The sequence below is a fragment of the Gopherus evgoodei genome, chromosome 1 (genome assembly GCF_007399415.2).
Source record: "Gopherus evgoodei ecotype Sinaloan lineage chromosome 1, rGopEvg1_v1.p, whole genome shotgun sequence".
In the NCBI taxonomy this organism is placed as follows: domain Eukaryota; kingdom Metazoa; phylum Chordata; order Testudines; family Testudinidae; genus Gopherus; species Gopherus evgoodei.
Window position 1 is genome coordinate 160,213,894 of NC_044322.1, and position 24,924 is coordinate 160,238,817.

The 24,924-nt window shown below is 41.0% G+C and overlaps 1 protein-coding gene across 1 annotated transcript in view; it reads right to left on the reverse strand.

Moving 5' to 3' along the window:
• UMODL1 (uromodulin like 1) overlaps positions 1 to 24,924 on the reverse strand; it is a 70,676-nt gene that overhangs the window by 19,858 nt on the left and 25,894 nt on the right. Inside the window, exons 9-16 of the mRNA XM_030548408.1 lie at positions 23,266 to 23,520; positions 20,879 to 20,991; positions 17,065 to 17,284; positions 12,978 to 13,115; positions 10,609 to 11,379; positions 7,276 to 7,533; positions 6,664 to 6,776; positions 228 to 438 (exon numbers count right to left, since the gene is read on the reverse strand). Of these exons, the coding sequence (XP_030404268.1) occupies positions 228 to 438; positions 6,664 to 6,776; positions 7,276 to 7,533; positions 10,609 to 11,379; positions 12,978 to 13,115; positions 17,065 to 17,284; positions 20,879 to 20,991; positions 23,266 to 23,520 (2,079 nt within the window). The remainder of the gene's footprint in view (positions 1 to 227; positions 439 to 6,663; positions 6,777 to 7,275; positions 7,534 to 10,608; positions 11,380 to 12,977; positions 13,116 to 17,064; positions 17,285 to 20,878; positions 20,992 to 23,265; positions 23,521 to 24,924) is intronic.

Genomic DNA, 24,924 nt, shown 5'->3' on the forward strand with positions numbered 1-24,924 from the left:
AACTGAGGGTATACATCTGAGCCCAGCTACACCACACATCTCACTGTATCTTTTGAAGTTCTCTGAAAGAGCTCATGGGATGAACTGGCAGAAGTTCTAAGAAAAAGATAATGGGATTTTCATCCACACTGTAACAGATGCTGTACTCTCTAAATCACAAACAAAAAGACAGGTTTTATCCTGTTGCTAGTTTTGAAAAATTACAGTGATATAAAACTGCACCTTACCACGTATGGAGAAGCTGTTGTCAACTGTAAAATAGGAACTATTTTTAAAGACATCATGAAAAGCTGTGGAAAGGCTGTGGATATCCAAGTCTTTTGCAGTCAGTAAATCGAAACCTACCACTATGCTTCCATTAGTAATACTGGTTATCAACATTTTTATCAAACCAAGATCCATTTCCTGAAGACGGTTAAGAGGCAGAGATTTCCGTACCTGTGATCAAAATATAATGCATGTGAATATGGGCAGACAGTATGAATTAAATTTTATACTGTGAAGATACTGAATTTTCTGAATACTCCTGTTTGGCTCAAATATGTATTTAACTGTGAATATAAAACATAGGAATGATTCAGGTCAGGGCATACACAGAAGGAGGTAGGCATAGATATTGGCAGGGGTCCCTGGTAACACTTAGCCTGCCAAGGAGAGAGATTCCATTAGTGCCATTCAGCCTCAATGCTCTCTCCATCAAGGGGCCTTTAAGGAGACAGTGCAACCCAATACTAAGAGGCTTTGGCTATGGAGACAGCATGGGCAGAGTGGACTCGGGATGCCCAGAGTGGGCATCTCTGCAGCAGTATCTGCCAGCAATCTCCTATGGAACCTCAACCCTATCTTATAGGTGCTCCCACAGCACAAACCCTAAGTGAATGTAGCAGCCATACCACCCCCTGCCCTCCCTCAGGGTGGATCTCCGCAGAGGGCAAGCCTGGTACAGAAAGTTCCTCTACGTATTATTAAGAGTAAATCTGGCCTCCATCTGTACCCAGTGATCAAGTCAAAGCGGAAACAGAAAAACAGTTTCCCATGCTTTCAGTATCTCCACGCAGCCTCAGCCCAGACTAACTCAAAAATGTTTCACAGGAGTCTTCCATGGGGAGTCTTGCACTATCGCTGCAGATCCTGACTGCCACCTGGACACATGTCCCAGGGTCCCACATTTCCCTGACAGCTTCATGGCCAGGCCAGAAAATAACTCTAAAATAATCTGAATGTGACTATTTAGCCTCAGAGCACTACAATTAGGACAGTTGATCATGACTAATTATAATAAACACTGAACTGATATGCAGATGTTCTGGAATGTATCTTGGGCTGCAAAAAGAGAAAATACAGCCTTTCCCAGTGATTACTGAATCTCCACAATCACTAGGCTATAGCAACAACCTTTTGTACTACTTTGGATAGAAGGATGGTCTTGTGTACACTGGACTGGAATTCATAGTTCTACTTCTGGCTGTGCCACTGATTTGCTGCACGTGTTTGGACAAACTGTTCCACCTTTCTGTGCCTGAGCTTCCCTACATATTCCACGTAGGATAATATTGACCTGTGTCTCAAGCTCTAGATAGGCTATGAGGCTAAAAATTAATTAACTTTGAATAGCATGTTGAGATCATTGGATGGAAAGCACTATGTAAATACAATGCGTTACTACTGATACTACCACATGGTTAGAGAATTTGAACACCAGTAGCAAGAGAGAGCAGACAATACATCCAATTTATTTCCTCTGCTAATTTAGATGTAAATTGAGATGACCCATCCCAGCCACACTGAGTTCCAGAGGAGGAGCCTACAACAATAATACAGAGTTTCTGAGAGAGGCAGTAAGTTTTGTGCTGAGGAAAACTGATAAAACCACTATCCATCACATAACTTTAAATACAAAGATATGAAAGTCAGCTGGTTTGATAATATTTTATGTATCTATCATAGATTAAAAACCTTTCACAATGTATGTGCAAAGGATGTGCAGAATGAATATGGGAGAGCAACACTGTACGCTGTTGACATAGCCTTCTCTCTCTTTAAAGTTTGACTGCTGAGTAAACTGCTGTTTTCTATCTGCCTGTCAGACACTTCTAATATGCCACCAGTGTAATATCTAGATGCACTGAATTTGTCCATAAAGGGCCCTATTCTCCTCTCGTCCTTGCTTCAGAAGCTGCTAATAGGCTTCAGAGTAGCAGCCGTGTTAGTCTGTATCCACAAAAAGAACAGGAGTATTTGTGGCACCTTAGACACTAACAAATTTATTTGAGCATAAGCTTTCGTGGGCTACAGCCCACTTCATCGGATGCATAGACTGGAACATACAGCAAGCAGATATTTATACATACATACATACATACATTCTCAAATTGTATCAAACCATCAAGCTCTCAAGTGAGCAGCATTTCATAGACCAATGTTTGCGAGGTAGACAAAGAGCAGCTTTGCTATGTTCAGGCTATTTCTCCATTAAGGGCTAGATTGAGAAAGGCATGGCCACCAGTAAGTGGCAGCACACAGCTGCGCTGTCCAGGACAGCCACAATTCCTTCCCCACTCCCCCCTTGCTCCTGGGCCAGGGGAGTAAACTGACATATTTTACAGGGTGCAGCTTCTCCCCTCCCATTAGTCCAGCTCTGCTCTCCAATGCACTGGGGGTAGAGACAGGCTTCACTCATTCCCTACCTACTTGCTCTTGGAAGGAATATCCAGGGTCCCACACCAGAGCTGGACTCTAAATCCAAGAAAGTCTTACTTTCCCAAACAGTGGGGTGGGGCCTTTCTCCCTTTTACTTTGAAACATCATGAAAGATAAGGCTAGATTTTGGCCTTAAATTTTCATCTTTCATATTTGTTATCTCAATTACAGCCATTAAGTATGTCTGCAATCTTCCGTTGGACCTTCCTCAGCATTCACCAATATTCCCTTCTCACAATTAGCTTTGTTTTGTGGACTCCATTTTAATGGAGGGTTTATTTTATTTTATTTTATTTTATTCAGAGCTAAGCATCTGGAAAACATTATAGTTATGTTCACATCATAGCTAGCCACTAGGTGACACTACTAGTCTCTCTCTTCAGATTACTGCATTACTTAACAATGCCCTAACATTAAAATAATGTGTGATAAAAGTGGGAGGCAGAGGGACCTCCATGGTATATAAAAGGAAAGGAAATTTCTTTCTCTGACTTATTAAAAGAAATAATTATATTAAAAAGGAAAATCCATCCCTCTGCTTTGAGGTTTTACTACCAGGAAATAAATCTAGCTATAATACCTTTCGTCTTCTTTGCATACATGCAACATGCCTTAGGTGGCATCCAAACAGATTCATCACCGAATTTGGTCTGCTGGTTAGATCAGGGTACAAAGGAAACACCAAGAACTCCTAAATAGAACAGGTAAAAGGTATGCCTACACTGCAAGTGAAGGTGTCAGTGTAGCACAGGTGGGCATATCCAAAATAGCTTTAATCTAGCTAGCACAGGTCACAGCCATAGCATAGATGTGGTGGCATAAGATTCAGCACAGGCTAGCTATCCAAGTAATAGCTTCTGGGGAGCATGGCGGGTATGTACTGGGTTGGCTAGCCCACCCTGAAGTCAAAGCCACTGGGTTTTCACTACTATTGTTACCTGTGCTACAATTACACCTTCATCTGCAGTATAGTACATTAAAAGGTACAAAGCAAAAGGCACATTAGTGCCAAAAGGAGAGTTACAAGAAAGGAGGAAAACACTGGCAAAATAACAGCTACAACATGAGATGGGAACCCCCTTTGGTAAAGTAAGAAAACCAGGAGGGAGATAAACCCAAAGTTAAGAAGCAGCCCTCACAGAGGAGACAGGAAAAGCCAGGCTGAAATGCTAGTGAAATTAAATGAGCCTCAGTAACATGGCTGGAGGTTTGGTGCTGTTGAGGGGTAAGAGACAGAAATAGGTTCAGAGTGGAGTGACTGTCTGTGTGGAAGGCAGTAGTAATTTCTGAAGGGTGCTGGTTAGAGGTAATAGCCACCCTGCCGACAGATCCAGGGCAAAATGCTAGCAATACAGGCAGTAGCTAATCTGGGTACTTCTAGACACATATATAGGGAGCCCTGTTGAGCGGGAAAGAATTAGAATTGCAGTGAAACCCTGGGGACTGATAATAAAATGAGTAAGAGGCTAGTTTAACAAAATAGGCTATTGCTATTTAGGATGGCGTGTACCAATACTTCCCACCTCCCACTCTGCCCCCCATCGCTGCTGTCCTCACCTACTGCATTTTATGATGGGGCCAACTGGAAGAAAAGTGCACCCTAGTGCAGCACTAATAGACTCGAGTCCACATCACCCAAACCACCCCCACAACTGACACTAACTGCCATCCTTCTTGGCAGTCTCAACAGCGAGGTTGAGGAAAATGCCCAGAGACACAATTACCCTCTCACTCTTGGTGACAGTTCCTCCAAGCCAGGGCCAAAGGTTGCTCTACAGCACCCTGCCTCTGTTTTTCCCCTTTTCAGGACCCTTTAAGAACACACTCAGTTCAAAGGTAGTTCAAACAATCCTGAGGTCCAATTTATTGAGTACCCCCCACCCATGTGTCCCGATATTTTCTTCATCTCATCTGGTCACCCTAGGTGGGGCTCTTCTGTAATCAGGGTTGGTTTAACCCCAGGTTCTCCAGCCCATGGGGCAAGCCACCTGGTTACAAAGTGGCAGAACAGCATGGGGAAGCTAGCTTGGACATTGACAGTGCAATCTGTCAATTCAGGCTTTTACATCTTGCTTTTCTCCACACTGTAACATGAACAGGATTTCAGTCTCCAGCACTGTCAATCTAGCACCTCTACTAAGCACTACAGTCATTTTTTAAAATAGCGTGATTTTTACAAATAAGTGAATACATGTGGATTGCAAAGACATAATTCCATAAAACAGATTTAAGGAAACCTTCTGGCAAAGTGTACTTCACTGGTGCTTGATCCTGCTCTTAAAATCAGTGGGACTTTTCCCATTTACTTTAATAGGCTCAAGGTCTGTTTCTTACATCCCAAAAAGAAGATTGTAAATATTTTCCAGACTCTCTCTTCTTTGACAGATAGGAACACAAGAATTGTCATAAGACACTATCAGGAGGAAGAGTATTTTGCCTCGGGCAGTGGCTTATGTCCAATGGTTCACAGATGGATGGGAAAGACTCCATAATATACTTGGCCAGTAGTATTGTTGGAAGGAACAATTATTTCCTTATTTTCCCAGGTGATCAACTTAAGCCTAAAGTATGAGTGTTGGGTATCAGTGTGACCTAGCTTACATTGCTATCAGTCATACTTTAATTCTGCTGCCTAATATTTTTAAAGATAAACTACTTATGTCAATGATTTTCCGGAGCAGAGAAGTTAATTGTATGCTGCATAAAGATAAAATATTTCATTTTATCCATTTTAATAAAATGTGAAAGGGACAAGGAGTGGGACAAGGCCTTGCTCAAGGTTCTAATATCCAAAATAGCCTGAAACATATAACAATGCTGAATAAGAGGGAGGTCAGTGGATGCTTGCTGCATTTTTACTTTGCATGAACATGTCACTTTCATTTTATGGCTGTTGAACAAGTATTGCTAGGATGTGTCAGCCTGAGGCCTAAACAGCTTCAAGAAAGCTGTGACCCATTGACTGCACATAGGGAAGGTGTAAACTAAAAACAATGGGAAGTATTTTATATCTTATACATTCTCTCTCTATCAAAATTCCCCTGTATTTTCATGCTGCATAAAGCATTCTTCACTTTCTATCCTGGACTCTTCCTGGGCACGGTTAAACTGTTGCCACTTTGCATCCCGAGATGGCTGTATTTCATGCATACTTAAAGTGCTTTGCTGTCTTTGGATGAAAAGCTCTAGAACAGTCAATCACGAATTTATCATTGTCAGTATTAATCTCCCGAACAACGTATCAGTAATGCAGACTTGTGAGACGAGACAGACAGCTGGAATATGTCCAGTGGTTTTCCAATATACACGGACCTGGGTGTTTGTGGAATAAATGTGAAAAGGAACAACAAAGACAAACAATTGATGGATTAGCCAAAAAATAAGAAAAGGAGGGTGGCACCTCCAAAGGAAGTCCCTCTGAATTACAAGACTGTTACAGGAGATAAATAGACCTTCCAAGGTAGTTTGGTATTCTGTGCCCTAATTAAATGTGATATTAAAGCTGACCTAATAAAGGGTGGGGGAAATAGGCTGTAAAATTAGGGGATATGAAACAGGATAATAATAAAAATCTCTACTATATCAGACATGAGTGGATCTGAAAAAGGACAACAATAATATTAAGTTGCATTGATATAGTGCCTTGCAGTCCAAAGATCTCTAAGTGCTTCACAAACATTCATTAGCCCCTCAGAACAAGCCTATGAATTAAGTCTGCTTGATTATCCCCATGTTACTGATGGGGAAATTGAGGCACAGAGAACCAGGAATAAACTCCCAAATTTTTGATTCCTGGGCTCATCCTCTAACCACTACACCATGCTTCTCTTTTTTCTAATGTAATCAATGGACCTCAATTCATTTAGGTATATGGGGATACATGTATGGTACATGTATTGGCCAATCATATTCCTCATTTTATGAAGACCATTTACAAATAATGACCATTTTTAATCAACTTACTTCACCAAGAAACAGCTGTGTAAAGTTATGATACTCTTCACTACTTGCATTGTTCAAGCCTGCAGTGTATTTCACATTTGTTATTCTTACTGATCCATTCAGTTTTTGAACAGCTGCAAAATCAGAAAACAGTTATTTAGGAGAATGTAATCCACAGACCATTGGTGTTCTGCAGAAAGCTGTCTGGCACATGGTGTAGGTATTCCTCCTAGTTTCTACCTGCTGAATCGGGTCAAACTAATGTAAATAATTTCCCAGTATTACTTTCCCACAGAAGCAGCTGCTGTAATTGCTACAGAGACATCCCAAGCCTATGAATGAGAATAGAGGAGATTCACAAGACATGATTTGTATCAATTGTACAATTCCAGTGCCAGCCTCAAGTGCTGACTTTATACCACAGTTAAATTTGCAGTCGTTGTCAGCCCATTGTTTTCTACGTGTCCACACATCCAACAGCTGCCACTAAATCATCCTTAGTATGTCTACCAAACCCTGTCCTGGCCATGTGCGCTCTTATAAATAGAAGTCCATTTCCCCCATTGCTTTCAGTGGCAGTAAGAACTGACCCTTTAAGAAGCAATCATAAGAGTTGTTTCTAAGCAAAATTACCAGTCTTTACTTTCTGGCGTGTTGGTTTACTTTCCATGCCACAAACTTCTGTCGTGATTTCAACCGTGTACAAGATTCCAGGTTCTAACCCTGGCACTGTCAGACTCGTGCTCTGGATTTTAGCCTCTGATATTAGCTGGTTTTCCTGAAGCAGTAGAAATCGGAAAGCAGGATTCAGTGCAGAATCTGTGGACCAGGCTACATGAAAGCTGATGCCAGTCACACTGGAGAAAATAATCCTTTGAGCTGGGACAGGTACTGGGAAGAAAAGAAATTATCATCAATCAAACCTCTCGGGTAAGGGGGGAAGTACCACATCTCTCTTAGAACTAACTGTTGAAGCCAGGCTTTCTCTACTCTACAATGATTCTGATGCAGAAGGAATGCCTTTAAAATGAAATGATAGATTATTGAAATTTAAGCATTTTTACTCCGTGAGTCTGCTGCAGTTCGTCTTGCAGCCTTGGAACAGATTCTAGAAAGGCTAGCCATGTTCAAGTATCTGACTTCAATTACCATTACTTAGGTAATTTTCAATATTAGAATATCTGCATGTAAATTTTAACAAATAAAATAAATCTAATATTAGCTAAAGCCTGTACCATTAGCAAGCTGAGCAAGATTAGACAAGGAGAGTATTTGGATGGGTAAACTCCAGGGCAGAGATGTTACACCAGGGAGATGCTATGGGACCCTTGACACACAGAGCAGACGGGTGGGTTCCTCAAAAATCCTGTACTTCCTGCCTCAAGCCAGCAGATGCTGTTATGATGTTTCCTCTTCTCAGTCACAGTAGCTAGCAGCAGTCCCTTGGCTGTCCCCTTTCTTGGCTTTCAGTATCTTCAGAGGAGGCAGCAAAGGCAGGAGAAGCAGCCATTCAGCCAACATCCTCTGTGCTGCGCTAGGCAGCTTCACAAAGCACTAGAAGGGACTGGGGAGAGGGGGCTGGTGGTGGTAAGTGGCAGAAGGGGTGAGGGGATTCGAGAGACCAGAGAGGGGTGAGTGTGGGACCCCAGGAATAAGTGGGAGAGAGTTTCCGAGAGATAAAATGAGGCCCAAGGAGGTAGGGAGCCTGAAGAGAGTAAATAGAAGTGGGGGGGATGGGAAGGCAGGAAATCCAAGGAGCGGGAGACAGGAAGGTGTCAGGAAGAGAATGAGGCAGAAAGGCCTGGAGGCTGGAGTCAGGGAAGGGACAGATTTAGAAGGAGTAAATGAAAGGATAACCTGGCGGGGAATAGACACTGTAAAAGGAAAAAGAGACAGGCAGAGATCAAAAGGGAAGAAAAGTGTCGAGAAAGACAGTGGGACAAACCCCAAGATAGCAGTGAGTTAAGGGGAGAAGTAGATAGTAGACATGAGGGGAGCCATGGGGAAGCTAAGGATGGGTGGTAGAAATGAGGGGGTGAGTAAGCGGTTAGTGCTGGAGTGTGGATAATGAGGTGAGGTGCAGAAGCAGAGGAAGGGCTGGGGGAAGGGAATAGGGCAAATAATGGATAGAGAGTGACAATGGGTAAGAGGTGGTTAAGACAGAGTAGGGGAGAGACTAGGAAAGCTGAAGGAGCAGCACGGTAGGTAGAATGCAGAAGCAAGCAGCAGCCATACTGGCAAGTAAGGGTGGCTCTACTTTCTTTTCTGATATAAATAGGGTGACCAGACAGCAAATGTGAAAAATCGGGACAGGGGGTGGGGGGGTAATAGGAGCCTATATTAGAAAAAGACCCAAAAATCAGGACTATCTCTATATAATCGGGACATCGGGTCACCCTAGATATAATTATTTTCCCTGAGCAAAGTAAAAGCAGAACACATTCTCCTTTATGCCACCACAGCATTTTTATTATCAGTTTGCTTGTTGGCCTGGACCCAGAAGCACAGGGAGCCAGGTATGTCCCAGTATCTCCAGTGAGGAGGAGCACAGTCAGCCCTAAGACCCAGGCAGAGCCGGAGGGAAGTGGCAGGCCTCAGAATAGAACCTCCAAGTTGCAAAATCTTGTTTATTTACTAGAAGGAGCTAAAAGCCTGTACAGTGTCTCCTTTATTTATAAAATAATCCCGTGCTTTGCACTCCTTTCCCAACTGCTACTTCAAACACTAGCTCCTGTGAGGTTGAGACACTTTTATTCTCTGTTTATATCCAAAGGGTGAATTGTGAGCATTTTATGTTCCCAGTTTACCATGTTAATTAAAAAGGGAAGGCAAAAAACAGCCTGTAGCCTCACAGGAGACATTGCTCAATCCAGTGACCTGGCCCTGATGAAGAGACTGACACTTGCAATGTCTTCATTGCCTGCCCTACTATCACTCATAGCAGCATTTCCTTTAAGACTGGAGAGGCTTCAGTAAAGCAGAAGCCTACACTGACTCTCCATTTCCTTTTCAGAAAGGACATTAGAAGCTAAAAGCAGAAGACACTGGTGAAAGCAGTGGCTGAGCCAACCGGAAATAATCAGGTCAGGCACAACTCAATAATACATTAAGTAAATAAATATAATACTTGCAGATGGTGACATTCAGATCCAGACACAATCATAATTAGAATTTATGGCCTGAATTTTTATCCAAACCCCAACTCTGGTTCAAATCCAAATGCTGAATCAAAAAGGTGGAAAATTCATTAGAACCATTGTAGTACATCTCCCTAGATCCAAACAGATCATGCCTCCTCATTGCCCTAATCACTCCTCATTAGAAGTCTTCATGAAGTTGCTCTCAGATCACCACACACTTCCTCTCTTTGCTGGGGTTTTCAGGTGTCCAGCTGACCCTTGCCTGATTGCAACTTTTAGGGAAGTGCAAGATCAGACCATCTCTTCCCCCCCACACACACCAAGTTATACACACCCCTCAACACTATGGGTATCCTACATTCTCCTGGGCCAGGGAAACACTCCCTCAGCTGGCAAAGGAACTTCAAATAGTCTTTGTAGGCTGCAGCCTACAAGTGTCATAGCAAGAGAGAGCATCCCTCCCCAGATCACTGTGGACCAAGAGGTTTATCATAATGTTAAATGGAGCAACATTTAAGGTGTTACATGAGTCACTTCACTGTTTTTGAGGACAGACTTCTAAAGTGTTATAAATCAATGAAACTACTATCAAAACATTGGAAGGTTCAGTTATTTTGGCAATGCTCTGACAGGCTTATTTAGAAAAATGCACCTAAGAATAATGCCAGGCCTACAAGAAAATATATATTTAAAAAAGACAAACTAAATTTTGGTCAGTCCCATCCCATACCCCAATACATACACTGTGCATTTTTCAGAACCCTGACTTCTTTCTTCTTGTGAACAATTACCACACATGCAGGACAGTGCTGTGATGCATACTTACTACAATCTGTGTTCGGGAAAGTAGTAGCACTGAAAGCTGGTGGTGAGAAGTCAGGGGAAACAGGTGGCACTGAGAATGATTCTCTAGGAGATGTCTCAGACCAGGAGTTGCTAACTCTTCCCATCTCTTCATGTACATCAAGGGTGGAACTTAGAGTATAAATTGTAGGGTGTTCTGTAGTAGGCAGGGATGTACTGGAGCCATCCTGAGAACTTGCTTCAGGAACCTGGGGAGGTATGTGGGTCTCTCCTATAGTTTTATTTCTCTCAACAGCAGAAGTTGTATTTGAAACCATAGATAATATGGACAATGGTGAAGTGTGCTGCTCTTGACTGGTTGCATCCTTGGGTGCACTGGTAACAGTCGTCAGTTGCTCTGGTGCACCAGTCAAAGTCTCTTCCACAGAGTTTTCAAGTGATGCACTTACATCTTTCCATTGTTCTGTCACCACAACTAGTGTTTCGATGGTTGTTGGACCCTCCATACCAATTGTGCTATTATTTCTTTCAAATCCAATTGATGATGTCATGCCTTGTCTCTGAGTTAGTGGAGGACTGCTGATGGAAGAATGACTGCTTGATGCTTGTGTGCCACTTGATGGCAGCACAGTAGGCATATTTAATATGGTTCTCCTCTTGGAGCTGAGAGTGGTCGTTCTTATTTCAGTGATTGCTGGTGAAGCATGCAGTCCAGTACTTGTTTCAGGTGGTATTTCTGTCTTGCCTGATTCATATAGGGGCATCATTTCACTAACTGGGTTCACAATTTCACCTGCAACAACATTGTTATGATACTGAAATGGACGTTCAAACCGAAGGAATAAAACATTAGAATATTCCCTATTTTATTTTAAAATCTGTCAGATCATTTTAGAGTCATGTAAGCAAGACGTGTGTATTTCATTAACACATTTACACAATAAGCTACTCAGAACAGGGTCTGATAGTGTGGTTTACTGCTCTGCCTTGATACACAAAAGAAGCAGATTCAACTTCTGGTTTCCCTCTCTTCTGGTCATGTCATAAACAGATAAGAAAAGTTAATAGCGCAGAAGTACTTTATATCTCTTTGACTGTAAAGGGTTAACAAGTTCAGTAAGCTGGCTGTCACCTGACCAGAGGACCAATCAGAGGACAGGATACTTTCAAATCTTGAGGAAGGGAAGTTTTTGTGCTGTGCTGTTAGTTTTTGGTTGTTGTTCACTCTGGGGGCTCAGAGGGAGCAGATGTGCAACCAGGTTTCTCTCCAATCTCTCCAATACAGGCTCTTATAAGTTCAGACTAGTGAGTACTAGGTAGATAAAGCAAGTTAGGCTTATGGTTGTTTTCTTTATTTGCAAATGTGTATTTGGTTGGAAGGAGTTCAAATTGGTATTTTGCTGAAAAGATTTTAATTTGTATTTGTATACTTAGGCTGGGAGGGTGTTCCCAGTGTCTATAGCTGAAAGACCCTGTACCTATTCCATTTTAAATTTACAAAGATAATTTTTACTGTTTTTCCTTCTTTAATTAAAAGCTTTTCTTGTTTAAGAACCTGATTGTTTTTTTATTCTGGTGAGACCCCAGGGGACTGGGTCTGGATTCACCAGGGAATTGGTGGGGAGAAAGGAGGGAAGGGGGAGAGAGAGGCTAAATTCTCTCTGTGTTAGGATTACTGTCTCTCTCAGGGAGAATCTGGGAGGGAGAGAGAGAAGGAGGGGGAAAGGTGCATTTTCCTCTCTGTTTAAGATTCAAGGAGCTTGAATCACAGTGATCTTCCAGGGTAACTCAGGGAGGGGAAGCCTGGGAGAGGCAACGGTGGGGGAAAGGGTTTACTTTCCTTGTGTTGAGATCCAGAGGGTCTGGGTCTTGGGGATCTCCGGGCAAGGTTTTGGGGGCACAAGAGTGTACCAGGCACTGGAATTCCTGGTTGGTGGCAGCGCTACAGGTCCTAAGCTGGTAATTGAGCTTAGAGGAATTCATGCTGGTACCCCATCTTTTGGACGCTAAGGTTCAGAGTGGGGAATTGTACCATGACAGGTCAGCAGGACATGGATCACCAGTGAGGAGAGCACTTAGCTCCTGAGATGCACAGGAATTCATTACTCAAAAGCCGCCCTTCTGGTTGATTAAGAAGTGCTATTGAGAGGTTCCAAAGGGAGATCTACCCAGTTCTCCCTTCCTGGAAGGATGGTGATCACAATGCAGGCCCTTGAGCATAGGAGATGGTACACTGTACGCTCCTGGGGCAAGGATCTTGCCTTATATACATGTGTAAAGTACTGTGCACACATTCTACACTATATAAACGCTAGATGACAATAAAAATAAAGTGGAGGTGGCAAAATGATGTGTTCCAACTCTTCCTGAAAAAAGAAACTAAATGCTCACCTTCACAGTTTCTTCCAGGCCGAGATGGATTGGTATCCATGGTTGTCTTGCATCTGCACATGTATGAGCCCATTAAATTGATACACTCTGCATACATACAGCAGTCATTCTCTGAACGAGATGCACATTCGTCCCAGTCTGTTATGCCAAAACCAAAGTCTCAGTAAAACAATCTTTTTTCTGGATGAATTGAGATATAACTAGAAATAATCACAAAATACTCTTGAACTTATTTAAATAGTTCTCAGTCTTCACAGTTTATCTGAGATCCAAGTTTTGAGTGACTTAGAACATTGACTGATCTTGATATCCTTGCAGATAAAAAAAAAATATGTGTTCTAGCCAGAGGATTCTTTAGATTTTTTTCATAGATTTAAAATAAGACATACTGTAAGCTTAAACCAGAGAAAGTTGGTTGGGCATTAGAAAATACAATGTGTATTTACACCAGAGAAACAAGTTACTTCAGATCATACACTCCACTGAATTCAGTTTACCACATCTCATGAGATTTCATGTACCAATGAACTTACAACCCAAGGATGCATCTGGATCAGCAAGTCCACTGGAAATGTACTTAGGTTTAAACAGACTTTGGATCCAATTTTTTCTTATTTGGAAGAAGTGATGCCAACAGTGAAGCAGTTCTAAGGGTGAACACTCACATTCTTTAAAAAAAAAGTGTCTTTGCAAAAGCAGTAGCATAAAATCTAGTGTCATAGCTGATACCCTTTTAGGCAGTCTCAGGAGAGAGACCATGGATTGGGTATGTAAGAAAATGCTTTAAGGGAGCCCTGCTATGGAAAAGTGGAAAAAGCTTCCACCACCACTGCCAGTGCTATGTATGTGGCTAAATATAAGACTTAATTCTCCAGGGTGCTCTCTCTGACATCTTTCATGAACACTCGGACACCAATCCATCAAACCCCTAAACGTGATTAACTTTACATATGGAAGTAGTCCCATTAAGTTCAATGTGATTACTCATACATGTAAAATTACTCTCATGGCTAAATCTTTACAGAATCAGAGCACTAGTTCACTTGAAAAAAAAAGACTATACTGAAAATGTAGTCCCAGGTACAAATCATTCTGATAAAAGGACTGGAAAATTGAGTTGCTCAACATAACATCTTAGGCTATGTCTACACTGGCAACTGAATGACAAAACTTTTGTCTTTCGGGGTTGTTCAAAAAACATCCCCTACCCCCACCCCGAAAGACAAAAGTTTTGCGGACAACAAGCGCCAGTGTGAACAGCTCTTTGTCAGCAGGAGCACTCACTCTAACGCTGCACATTGGGGGTGGAAGTTTTTTGTTGGCAGGAGAGCTGATAACCAGCAGCTACACTGCGCGCCTTTTAGTGACATGCCTGTAGCAACACAGCCATGTTGCTAAAAGCCAGGTAGTGTAGACACAGCCTTAGGCTCCTGTTCTGAAAATGTACAGAGATTCATTACTGTGATATTTTTTTCTATAACAAAGGAAACTTCTATTCTAGAAATAGAAGAGGAAAAGTGTGTGTGCACACATGCATTTATCTTTGTGCGTGAGCACATGCTTCATTTGGTACTGCCCCCCCAAGTGACATTTTGTTCTCTCTCTTTCAAACTTATGAGCTAATTGTCATATATTATTTATCCAAAGTCCACATCCATTTTTAAGTTGAAACCAACCCTATTGATAGAGTGCTGAAGTACCACGATTTACCACATCATGAGGAATGCAAGAACTTCACTAATGTTTTACTAAGGCACGGGCTCACTGTGACTTTTGATAGAGTTTTATGCTGTTAGAAGGAAGTTTCCTCTCTAATTATAAAATAATTTACACATTCTATTACTCATGAGGATTTTCAGTGAGGTTTTCCTGTCATTTTGCTGAGTGTGCCCCCTGTATGCCAGTTCCCTTATTCCTCAAGACTGAGAGCTTTATTCCATGAGATAACAGTTACCGCAGCTAAATTCTTTGTCCTGTGCTGATTGGCTGTTTGCGCCAACCATCTCCCACTCCATCCCTAGTCTTTTCAGATCAGCATCATTCCACCTGCTCTCCATACTTCCCTCCTCCCTTTCCTCCCATGCTATCACCCCTCACTTCAGTGTCCCTTTTCCCTTCCTTAGGGCTTGTCTACACTTGAAATAGCAATTCAGTGCAGACACTCACTACAACAACAGGAGGGGTTCTCCGATCAGCGCAGTTATTCCACCTCCCTGAGAGGCAATAGCTAGGTTGATGGGAGAATTCTTCTGCTGACCTAGTGCCATCTACACCAGGAGTTAAGTCAGTTTAATTATATTGTTCAGAGGTCTGGGTTTTTTAAACACCCTGAGAGACGTAGCTGGGTTGACTTAATTTTTGAGTGTAGACTTGGCTTTAGTCTTTTCATCCAGCTAATCCTCATCCCACTCAAACAATTCTAAAAATTCTTTCCAGGCCATCACTTTGTTCACTTGCTGGTACATTATATTTGCATATGAAAGGGTACATATATATTGTATTCTTTTTCTATCTTGTCTATTTAGACTGTCAGCTCTTTGAGGCAGGGCCTGTCCAGTTCTCTGACTGTATAATGCCTAGGACAATGAGGACCCATTCTCGGTTAGTCTATTAGGCACTACCACAGTAGACATAATAAATAATGATAGTAAATGATCCCAAAGAAAGATGCTTATGGCCCCAGTACTTTCAGCTATATTAGCCCTCCTGATTTTTTTAACTATGCTGTTTTAGGGATGCCAAGTTCCCTTTGTGTCAAATCAAGCCTTTATCATTAGCTAATGTAAAACAGTGTAGATTCATTCACAGGAATGGAGCTATTCTGATTACACCAGTTGAATATATTCTGATTACACCAGTTGAATATGGCCACGCTATTCAGGAATCGTTAGGAGATGCAATTTTGATACAGCGGGAAAGCCTGATATACAAATCTTTCCCGGTGTTTTCAGCTTTATTTTGTGCATTTAGTTTTTAGAAATTATTGAGAAACAAATGTTTGTCCAGAGTTAAGAAACATATGAGCCATTTTCTAGCTTTACAGGAGAGTGGAGTAGGTCTGTATGCCATTCTGGGGAACTGCTGCTGCGTAAGAATGTTACTTGAACTCTCCTGGATTTTTGAATTAAAACATTTTAGAACTTTTGCCATCCCTCATCCCTTCACACTCTAAATTCCCATATAATGTATGTGCAGCAAGGGGCAAACACTCCAATGATGTATTTTGGCACATATCATTATCACTTTGCATCAGATGAACATTTGATCAATACATGCTTCAGCTACAGTTTGTCTCTTCATTAATTCCATCCACCCAGATCTGCAAGTTGGAAGGGTGTTTTTCTTGACCATGCTAAATAAGCTTTTATAGGACATGTTATTCAGAGAGCCAACCACCGATTTTGCTGCCATTGGCAGCTGTCTGAACTCTGGTTGGCTCTGTCAGTTTTGAAACCTTATGCCAGAACCATCTGATTAGAAAAAATAGTGGGTACTGTAGATCAAAGGAGGACTACTGCAACATAAGTTCCATGCACAGTTCCTTAGCTTATTTCACTGGGATGGCATCAGGTAATTTCTCTGGCTGGACTTTTATCACAGAAATGTTGGATTACACTTTTTAAAATCTGGATCAAACACAACAGCAGCAGCCTTGAATATACAGTATTCCAGAGGGGATGTGTCTTTCACATACCCATAGTAATCCACACACTACCCTCAGCTACCCACTAGATGGCAACCTCCTAGTATCCCACAAAGCAGAGCGGGGAGGGGGTGGAACTGGCCAATCCAGGCTCTGCTCATTCCCACATCAGGTCCCACACACCATAAACAGAGGAAAGGATGCCTGTAGAGGCATAAGATACCCACCATCCCTTCTCCCCTAGCCACTTGGGCCGAGGGGCAAAGAGTTGCAAGAGGCCCATTCTAGTTCTAAGCCTGTGAAGGGAGGTCTGATTTCACAATTTTCCTTACAACACTATTGCTGTCACCTTAACACTGTACCATCTTTCTATGTAAAGTATTTTTGAAAAAGAATGTAAATGCTATTGCAGGTTATGAAAATACTATTTTAAAAAAGCTCTACCTTCTACTGAGGTGCTCTGCTGATCCACCAAAAACACTGAGCTTCTATACAGAGAAGAAAGCATAGGAGCAAATGTGGACACATCTACTGGAAACTCAGGGTCCTGTACAATGATTCTAAGCCTCACAATGATACTTCCAGCTTTCAGGGACTCAATTTGCACCTTCAGCTTCCCAGTTTTGTATAATATGGAAATATTTGGTGGAAATATGTTTTCAATCTAAAAAAGTAAGAGAAATGTTGATAATACAATAAGAACACAATTAAAGCAGCACATTACAAATTTTAACATGTATGCTGTCTCTATCTTAACATTCTATATATATATCACTTATAGAAAAACATCATCCAGTCTGTGATATAAATCAGCAAAAAATGAGCAATTCAGCTGAGTCTAATACATCCACGACATAGTGGAAGGCCATAACATGAATTAAGAACAGAGAATCAATACATTTTGAATATTTGTAGAGTCCAAGAAGAGATTTCAAAGCTATGATATCTGCTTCTCTCCGGGTAAGTGCCCTTGCTGTCAAGCACTAATGGTTTTCTGAAGAGTAATTCTCATTTACTTTAGGGCCCCTTTTTGCACCACTCTGATGCCCTAAAGGAGTTTTAATTTGGGAGTGAATGTCATTTATACCCACCTTAATGCCTATTTGCTCTGCCAGAGCAGTTCAAAGGACCACAGTGTAAATGAGAATTAAGCCCTAAAAGATTTGATATGTGGTAATAAGAGAGGAGATGGGTTAATTAGCATTTCAGATTCTGGGCCAACTCCTAAGCCCCAATGAGGTAGAAAATAGCTTCAGTTCTGATTTAGGTGGTCAGCTAAGGATTCTCCTGACATAGGGGAATGCTAGGGTGCCTTTGGGCTAGCTAGGGTGACCAGATCTTCCAATTTTATAGGGACAGTCCCATTTTTTGGGTCTTTTTCTCATATAGGCTCCTATTACCCACCCACCTCCATCCTGATTTTTCACATTTGCTGTCTGATCACCCTAGGGCCAGCATAGCCAGAATTCATAACCAACCTCCTTTGTTCCCCCAAGAGTAAGGACCAGGTCACAGGCATGCTGGGGAGAAGGAGAGGTTGGAGCATTCTGTGGTAAACCATTGGACTGATCCCAGTTAGAGCAGCTCTGAGATGGTCTAATATACATCTGAGGTCAAATCAGCCCCCAGCAGGTGCTGGGATCAGGGAGTGCAAAGGTGGCATAAATCCATCTTCCTATCCTTTTCCTGAGTTCTGTACTGAACCCTCTGGACCCAAGGATAGGAGCTGTTCTCTGCTATGAAACTGAACTAGAGTAAAAAAAATGTAAAAATCCTAAGTGATTTAAAAGCCTAAGTCTCATTTCCAGAAGTCACTCAGGTGCTTAGGAGCCTAAGACTCATTGATTCATTGGACTTTCAGTGAGATTAAGACACCTAAGTGACTTTTGAAAATGGGACTTGGGCACTTCTGAAAAATTTCTTGTCTAATGAACAAGGATGCTACAGATCAAACTGAGCCCTGGCTCAAATGAGCAGAATAGAAAAGGGCAACTATAATGATTAGGGGTTTGGAGAGGGTCCCATATGAGGAGAGATTAAAGAGGCTAGGACTTTTCAGCTTGGAAAAGAGGAGTCTAAGGGGGGATATGATAGAGATATAAAATCATGAGTGCTGTGGAGAAAGTGAATAAGGAAAAGTTATTTACTTATTCCCATAATAGAAGAACTAGGGGCCACCAAATGAAATTAATGGGCAGCAGGTTTAAAACAAATAAAAGGAAGTTCTTCTTCACATAGCACACAGTCAACTTGTGGAACTCCTTGCCTGAGAAGGTTGTGAAGACTAGGACTATAACAAGGTTTAAAAGAGAACGAGATAAATTCATGGAGGTTAAGTCCATTAATGGCTATTAGCCAGGATGGGTAAGGAATGGTGTCCCTAGCCTTTGTTTGTCCTAGGGTGGAGATGAATGGCAGGAGAGAGATCACTTGATAATTACCTGTTAAGTTCACTACCTCTGGGACACCTGGCATTGGCCACTGTCGGTAGACAGATACTGGCCTGGATAGACCGTTGGTCTGACCCAGTACGGTTTTTCTTATGTTCACTGACTTCATTAGCCTTGACCTCACTTGCACGAGGCCTGTATGTGTCCCAGTGACTTCGTGTCCTAAACTTTTGATGCCAATGTGGTACAATTCTAGAGCTCTCGTCTGCTGATTTGTCCCTAGCTCACCTGTCCAATTCCATGTGATCTGACTGAAACCCTCAAAGGCTGCAGTTTATCTGAAATACACAATCCTAATCCAATTGCAGTGGAATTCAATTGCAAAGAAATCTGAGACTAGGACAAGACAAAACTGACTTTTTAAAAAATGGATAACTTATATAAATCAATTTTATTTGGATGAATTGACTAAAAGCCAATACAACAAATATATTATGCGTTCCTAGCAATGAGTTAAGTTGATGCATATCCTGAGCCAATGGAGTTATCTGAGGGATGAATCTAGTGCACTAATGTCAGTGTTACAGTGTGCTACACTTAGCAGTTTTGCCTTGCAGGTGCTTGAGCAGAATTTTTTCCAGGTTTCAGCCTTTGATTTCTGCATGATCCTAAACATTTTTGTTTTGAGTTTACAATATGAGGTTAGTATGCAGGTGCTGGGAGGGAGGTCAGGGAAATCTCAGAGACCAGTGCTAGTCTATGGACCAGTTGTTCAGAAACGCTGGACTAGATGATCTGGTGATCTCGTCTAGTCTTAAACCCTATGATTGTATAAGAAAGCATAAAGCAGGTAAGGTTTGCTCAAACTGAACTAAGGTTCACTCAAAATGTTCACGGATCTGAACAAACTATTTGACTGGTCTGAGTTCTGATTTTCCTGTGGCTTGGGACACTGTTGAAAATATTTTGCCATTTGAGTCAGATAAACAGAGCCACAAAAATGCCTTCTACCATAAGGGTGGAGTATTCATGACAGAAACCTACATCTTGCACTTATGCAAGCAATTACCCATTTTGCATGAGCAAATGTCCATTTAGGTAAGCAAATGTACCTGTTGTGTCTTCCTTTGAAAATGTGGTCCTGTATGTCCAATCCTTTTGTTGTCAGCCTTTTTTGAACTGTATATGTACAAATGGCCCCAAGTCCCCTTTAGTTTTGGGAAATTCTGGGCTTGGATTTAGATCTGAACTTCACAATAAAGTCCCATCTCTATAAGATGGAACTAAAACAGAATACTCTATCTGAAACTCCTCACTCTTTGTGAAAGTTCCTATCTGGAACCAAACTCGGGCCTCTTTATTTCATAGTTCATGACTGATGAATTGACAACACCTTAGATTCACAGCATGCAGTATGTGAATATCTAATGAGGTATTAGAAGCAATCCTGACCCAACCATCTCTGCTTAAAGAAGAAAGGGCTCTGAAAATAGGTGAAAAATTGCTGAAAATACAACACAAAGAAGCCCATGCCACATGAGCATTTCAAAGATCCATTAAAAATCTTCAGATCAACTTGCAGCAAATTCCTTATCAATATAAAAATCTGAAGTAGAGAAGACCCCTCTGCATCACTGTTTTTCCTTCACTCCTCTGTAAGGCAAAACTGCCACTGACTTCAGTGATAATCAGGTCAGGGCCCTGATTTGTTTTTTATTTTGCCAACAGCTTTTCTCTCAATTGTAAGTGAAGGTCCAAAGATATGGCCTAAGGATTTTTACCAGACTTTGTAAATGTGTACAAGCTTCTCTGAGACATTAAGTAAATCCCAAGTTAAAAACAATCACACGCATATATTTTAGTGTTACCTCTGTGAGCAACAGTCTCGAAAACTCTTGATATTCTGAGCTACTGGTGTTGTGGAAATGTTCAGTGAAGTTATAGTTTAGGATCTTTATTGTAACACCAAATATCTGGGCATCTATAAGACACAATATTAAAATAGAGATAAAGGAGAAGAGGAAGTGATTTGATCAAAACTGATGTACCTGAATCAAAACCTCAGATCTGGGTTCAGGTGCAAACTGAAACACTGAGGACCAGAAGTGGAACCTCGATGGTGTAAATTAGCATAGCTCCATTGAAGTCAATGGCGCTCCTCTGATTTACAACAGCTGAGGATCTGGCCAATCTGAACATTCTGAAGTTTGGGAAAGTTTAGATTTTAACCCCTAACATTTAGGAGTTTTCAGATCTGTTTTTAATCACCCATTATATACGAAATTTGATCTAGAATTTGTATCCAAGTATTTGTTTTAGACCCATCTATCCCCAAAATCAGGGAAAATCTATGTAGAAAGTAATTATGTGGAATGGGCATTGGGGTTTAGAAAATAAAATATAATTGGAGAAATACTTAGTGCTGAAGGTGAGATTCTCTGTTCAATAACCTAGTACTACTATGAAGTAAATGGACCACTATATTTCTTATGTGTTAATGCTAAACCAAGACACTAGAGCCAGTTTCTGTTACTGATCTTCTAAAGATTGAGACAAGCACTTAGAAATTCTCCAATGTGTTTTTAAATCCCGGTCGGGGTTCCTATCAGGTCATCACAACTTGTCACTGGAAATTATGCTGCATGGTATTAACAGCATTCCTAAAATGAAGATAAAACAAAGTACATATAGTTTCCACTGCCTAACAAACAATAATGGCTTTCATGTACAGTGTATTATCTGAAATCAGCAGCTTGAGAGCCTGTAGAAACTGCTTTACCCTATAACATAGATAAAATAGATACTTTCAGTCTCCAGCTGAGATCTTTTTCTTTTTTTTTGATGGTTTTACCTTCACATCTGACTGATGTACCTGTATTTCCCTAGTCACTATAACCTCTATTTTCTCCTCCAAAAAAGATAAGGGAGGTAGCTCCCTACATAGTCAATCTGTTGTCATTCCTTAGCTGATTAAGGGAAGAATCCTACAGAAAAGTGACTAGCAACATCCTTACAATGGCTGTAACCAAATATTTTACTTAGAACAGGTTGGAACATTTCTGATTAAATTTTCTCTTTTGTTGAAACCCAAATGTTTTTCAGAGACATTTGACAAAGCTTTTTGCTGGGAAGGTTTGTGAGGTCTAGGGCTAACCATGTATAACCAGAATGAAAAGAATAAAAAACCTGACCTTTTCAACACAATTTGTGAAAACATTCCAAAGGTTTCATCCTCAGTCCAATATGAAATGAAAACAAATTCTGAAACTTTGGAAGTCATCATGAAACAGAATTGTTGACCTCTGGCCAGCTCTGATTTTTGCTGATGGATTTAAGAGATCATGTGGGATCTCAGGAAATAATTTTAGACCAAAGGAACAGCAAAACTTCAGTAGACCTATAGTGCACCTTATATCCTATGTAAAAAATTGGCTAATGTTGGATACTTCCGAGCCAGGTATAACATCCACAGGATGATGCAGCTAATTAAGCAGTGTTCTACCATAGGGAGAAATTTCTTCTTCACCCCAGCTAGGGACCAGCTTATGCCTTGGACTGTGAGGCTCATTAACTCATCTAACTGTAAATACTGACCTCATTCAAACAAAGAAATTGTATCTTGCTAAAATTTAGGAAGGTGTTTGGTGCACATGAAAGCAAGAGGGTAGCAGCACTGGCTGAGTGGATGGAACTAGCTGTAATACAGCAGAGCCTCTGCAAGCTTCTTTATACTGCTCTTGCCAATGTACTTCAATCCTGATCTGTTGCAAACTAACTCACCAAAATCTGGCCTTCACTCAAGCAGGTGTGTCAGTTATAATATTCTCAGAGAAGCCTCTGATTTATACCTAAGTAAATCACTTCACTTCCTTGTTCCTCTCTCAACTCAGCTCTAAATCAGACAAAAGCAGGACCTCCCCCACAATTTATCTTGACTGAAAAAATGGGGCAGCGCAGCAATGGCAGCTGACTGCACAACCAAACTAGCAACACCACATTCTAGGTTAGATTTATGTCTCTAATTACCTGAGTCAGGAAACAAGTGCTTCCCTTTACCAGCTGTGTAACAAAAGAGCCACATAGCTCCGCACAACCTCTGCTGGCTTGTTATCTGAATTACACTGGCATTGGGGTAAGAGGAAGAGAGCATATGTGAATGGAAGAAAGCTGAAGGTGGGGTCTTGAAGGCATCATGGGGAATCATCACAGCATAGAGATGTAGTGAGAAATGCAACATTTCTAAGGTGATATTTACCAGTTTTGACATTTTGATAGGAGATAATGTTCTTTCCACAAGCTTCATAGCTGATCTTCACTGTGTATTTTATACCTGCTTCCAGCCCAGACACATCCATTTTCATTTCTGTAGTTTCCATACTTCTGAGCAACTCTTTGCCCTTGTACACTTGTACTTGGAACGTGTGGTTCAGAGTAGAATTTACATTCCAAGATACTTCAAAACTGCTGCTGGTAACGCTGACGATTCGGTGGTTTCCAATTGAAGAGAGGTCTATGATAGCACAGGAGAGCATCATCAAAAGTGAAAGGAACTTTTTTTCTAAGAGATGATGTAGTCCAAATCCATTATATACATATACTGTTTGGATCAATAGAGTGAAATTGCTCATTGCAAAATAAAAGACCAGATTCTCCCATTTTTAGATTGAGTAATATCCTACTCCCAAGTAGCCCCACTGGAGCCATTAACTATACATTTACAATTTGTTTTCCTTTTTTTGTCTCCAGGATTTGTGACTGATCTATATAAATACAGATACTTGTCCAATAGGACAGTGGCTTGAATGACAGATATAAATGCAATCTCAATAGTACTACTCAGAGTAGAATACCACTCAACTTGAATAAGGGTTGCAGAATTAAGAATCAATAATTGAATTCAATACCTTTGGAATAATTATCACATATACTGTATGCACATACAGTGTTATTGTAGCCATGTTGGTCTCAGGATATTACAAAGAAAAAGTGGGTGAGGTAATATCCTTCACTGGACCGACTTTGAGCTAACAAAGGACCTGAAGAAGAGCTCTGTGTAAGCCCAAAAGTTTGTTTCTCTCACCAACAGAAGTTGGTCCAGTAAAAGATATCACCTCACCCACCTCATCTCTCTATATATATGCATGTACTCTTTATTTATTTTATACTTTGCTCTCCCAATACACTTCTTCAGCCAAATGCTACCCATCAGGGCAGTGTAAATCAGAGCAGAGCTTGGATCCTAGTTTTCATGCAGACACTCAACACAGAATGGAAGACTGTGGCATCAGTCAGTTACTATTTCAGTTCTTTTTATACTGATTGAACTTCCTAAGGAAAAGAGAATCAAAGTTTTTTTCAAACCAAACAATGTGGGTGCCTGTTTCAATGGAAAGGACTTGTTCCCAATCATTCAAGCCAGTGGCCCATCAGACAGATATTTTTACAAATCCTAGAGGCCAAAGACATAACACATATTGCTCTAAAATGACTGATTTAATTTCTGTCACTTTATGTTAAATGTCAAGTGGAGGACAAATATGAGGGTCAAAGTCATAATAACTGATAGTCTCAATGAACTAGACAAAAGGTCACTTTTTAAAACTTTCCTCTCTGTAAAGAAAAAGAGGGGGAGATTGTTAATGGGATTGTAATACTGCTCAAGTGAAGGAATTAAACTGGGTAATAGAAAAGCTAATCTATTGGGGGTCATTCTTAGTACTATCCCTCAGCTAGCACTGTAGACCTTGTAACTCAAACAGCCTTCAGGACAGAGGAGATTGAATTGGTGGTGAACTTACAATCAAGAAATATTAATTAACATCCGAGGTTTCTTATAGCATTCTGAATCAGTAGATTTATTAGCTGTTGATTTACTTATAGCGATAGAACTATTGCTTGTACTAACTGGATCATG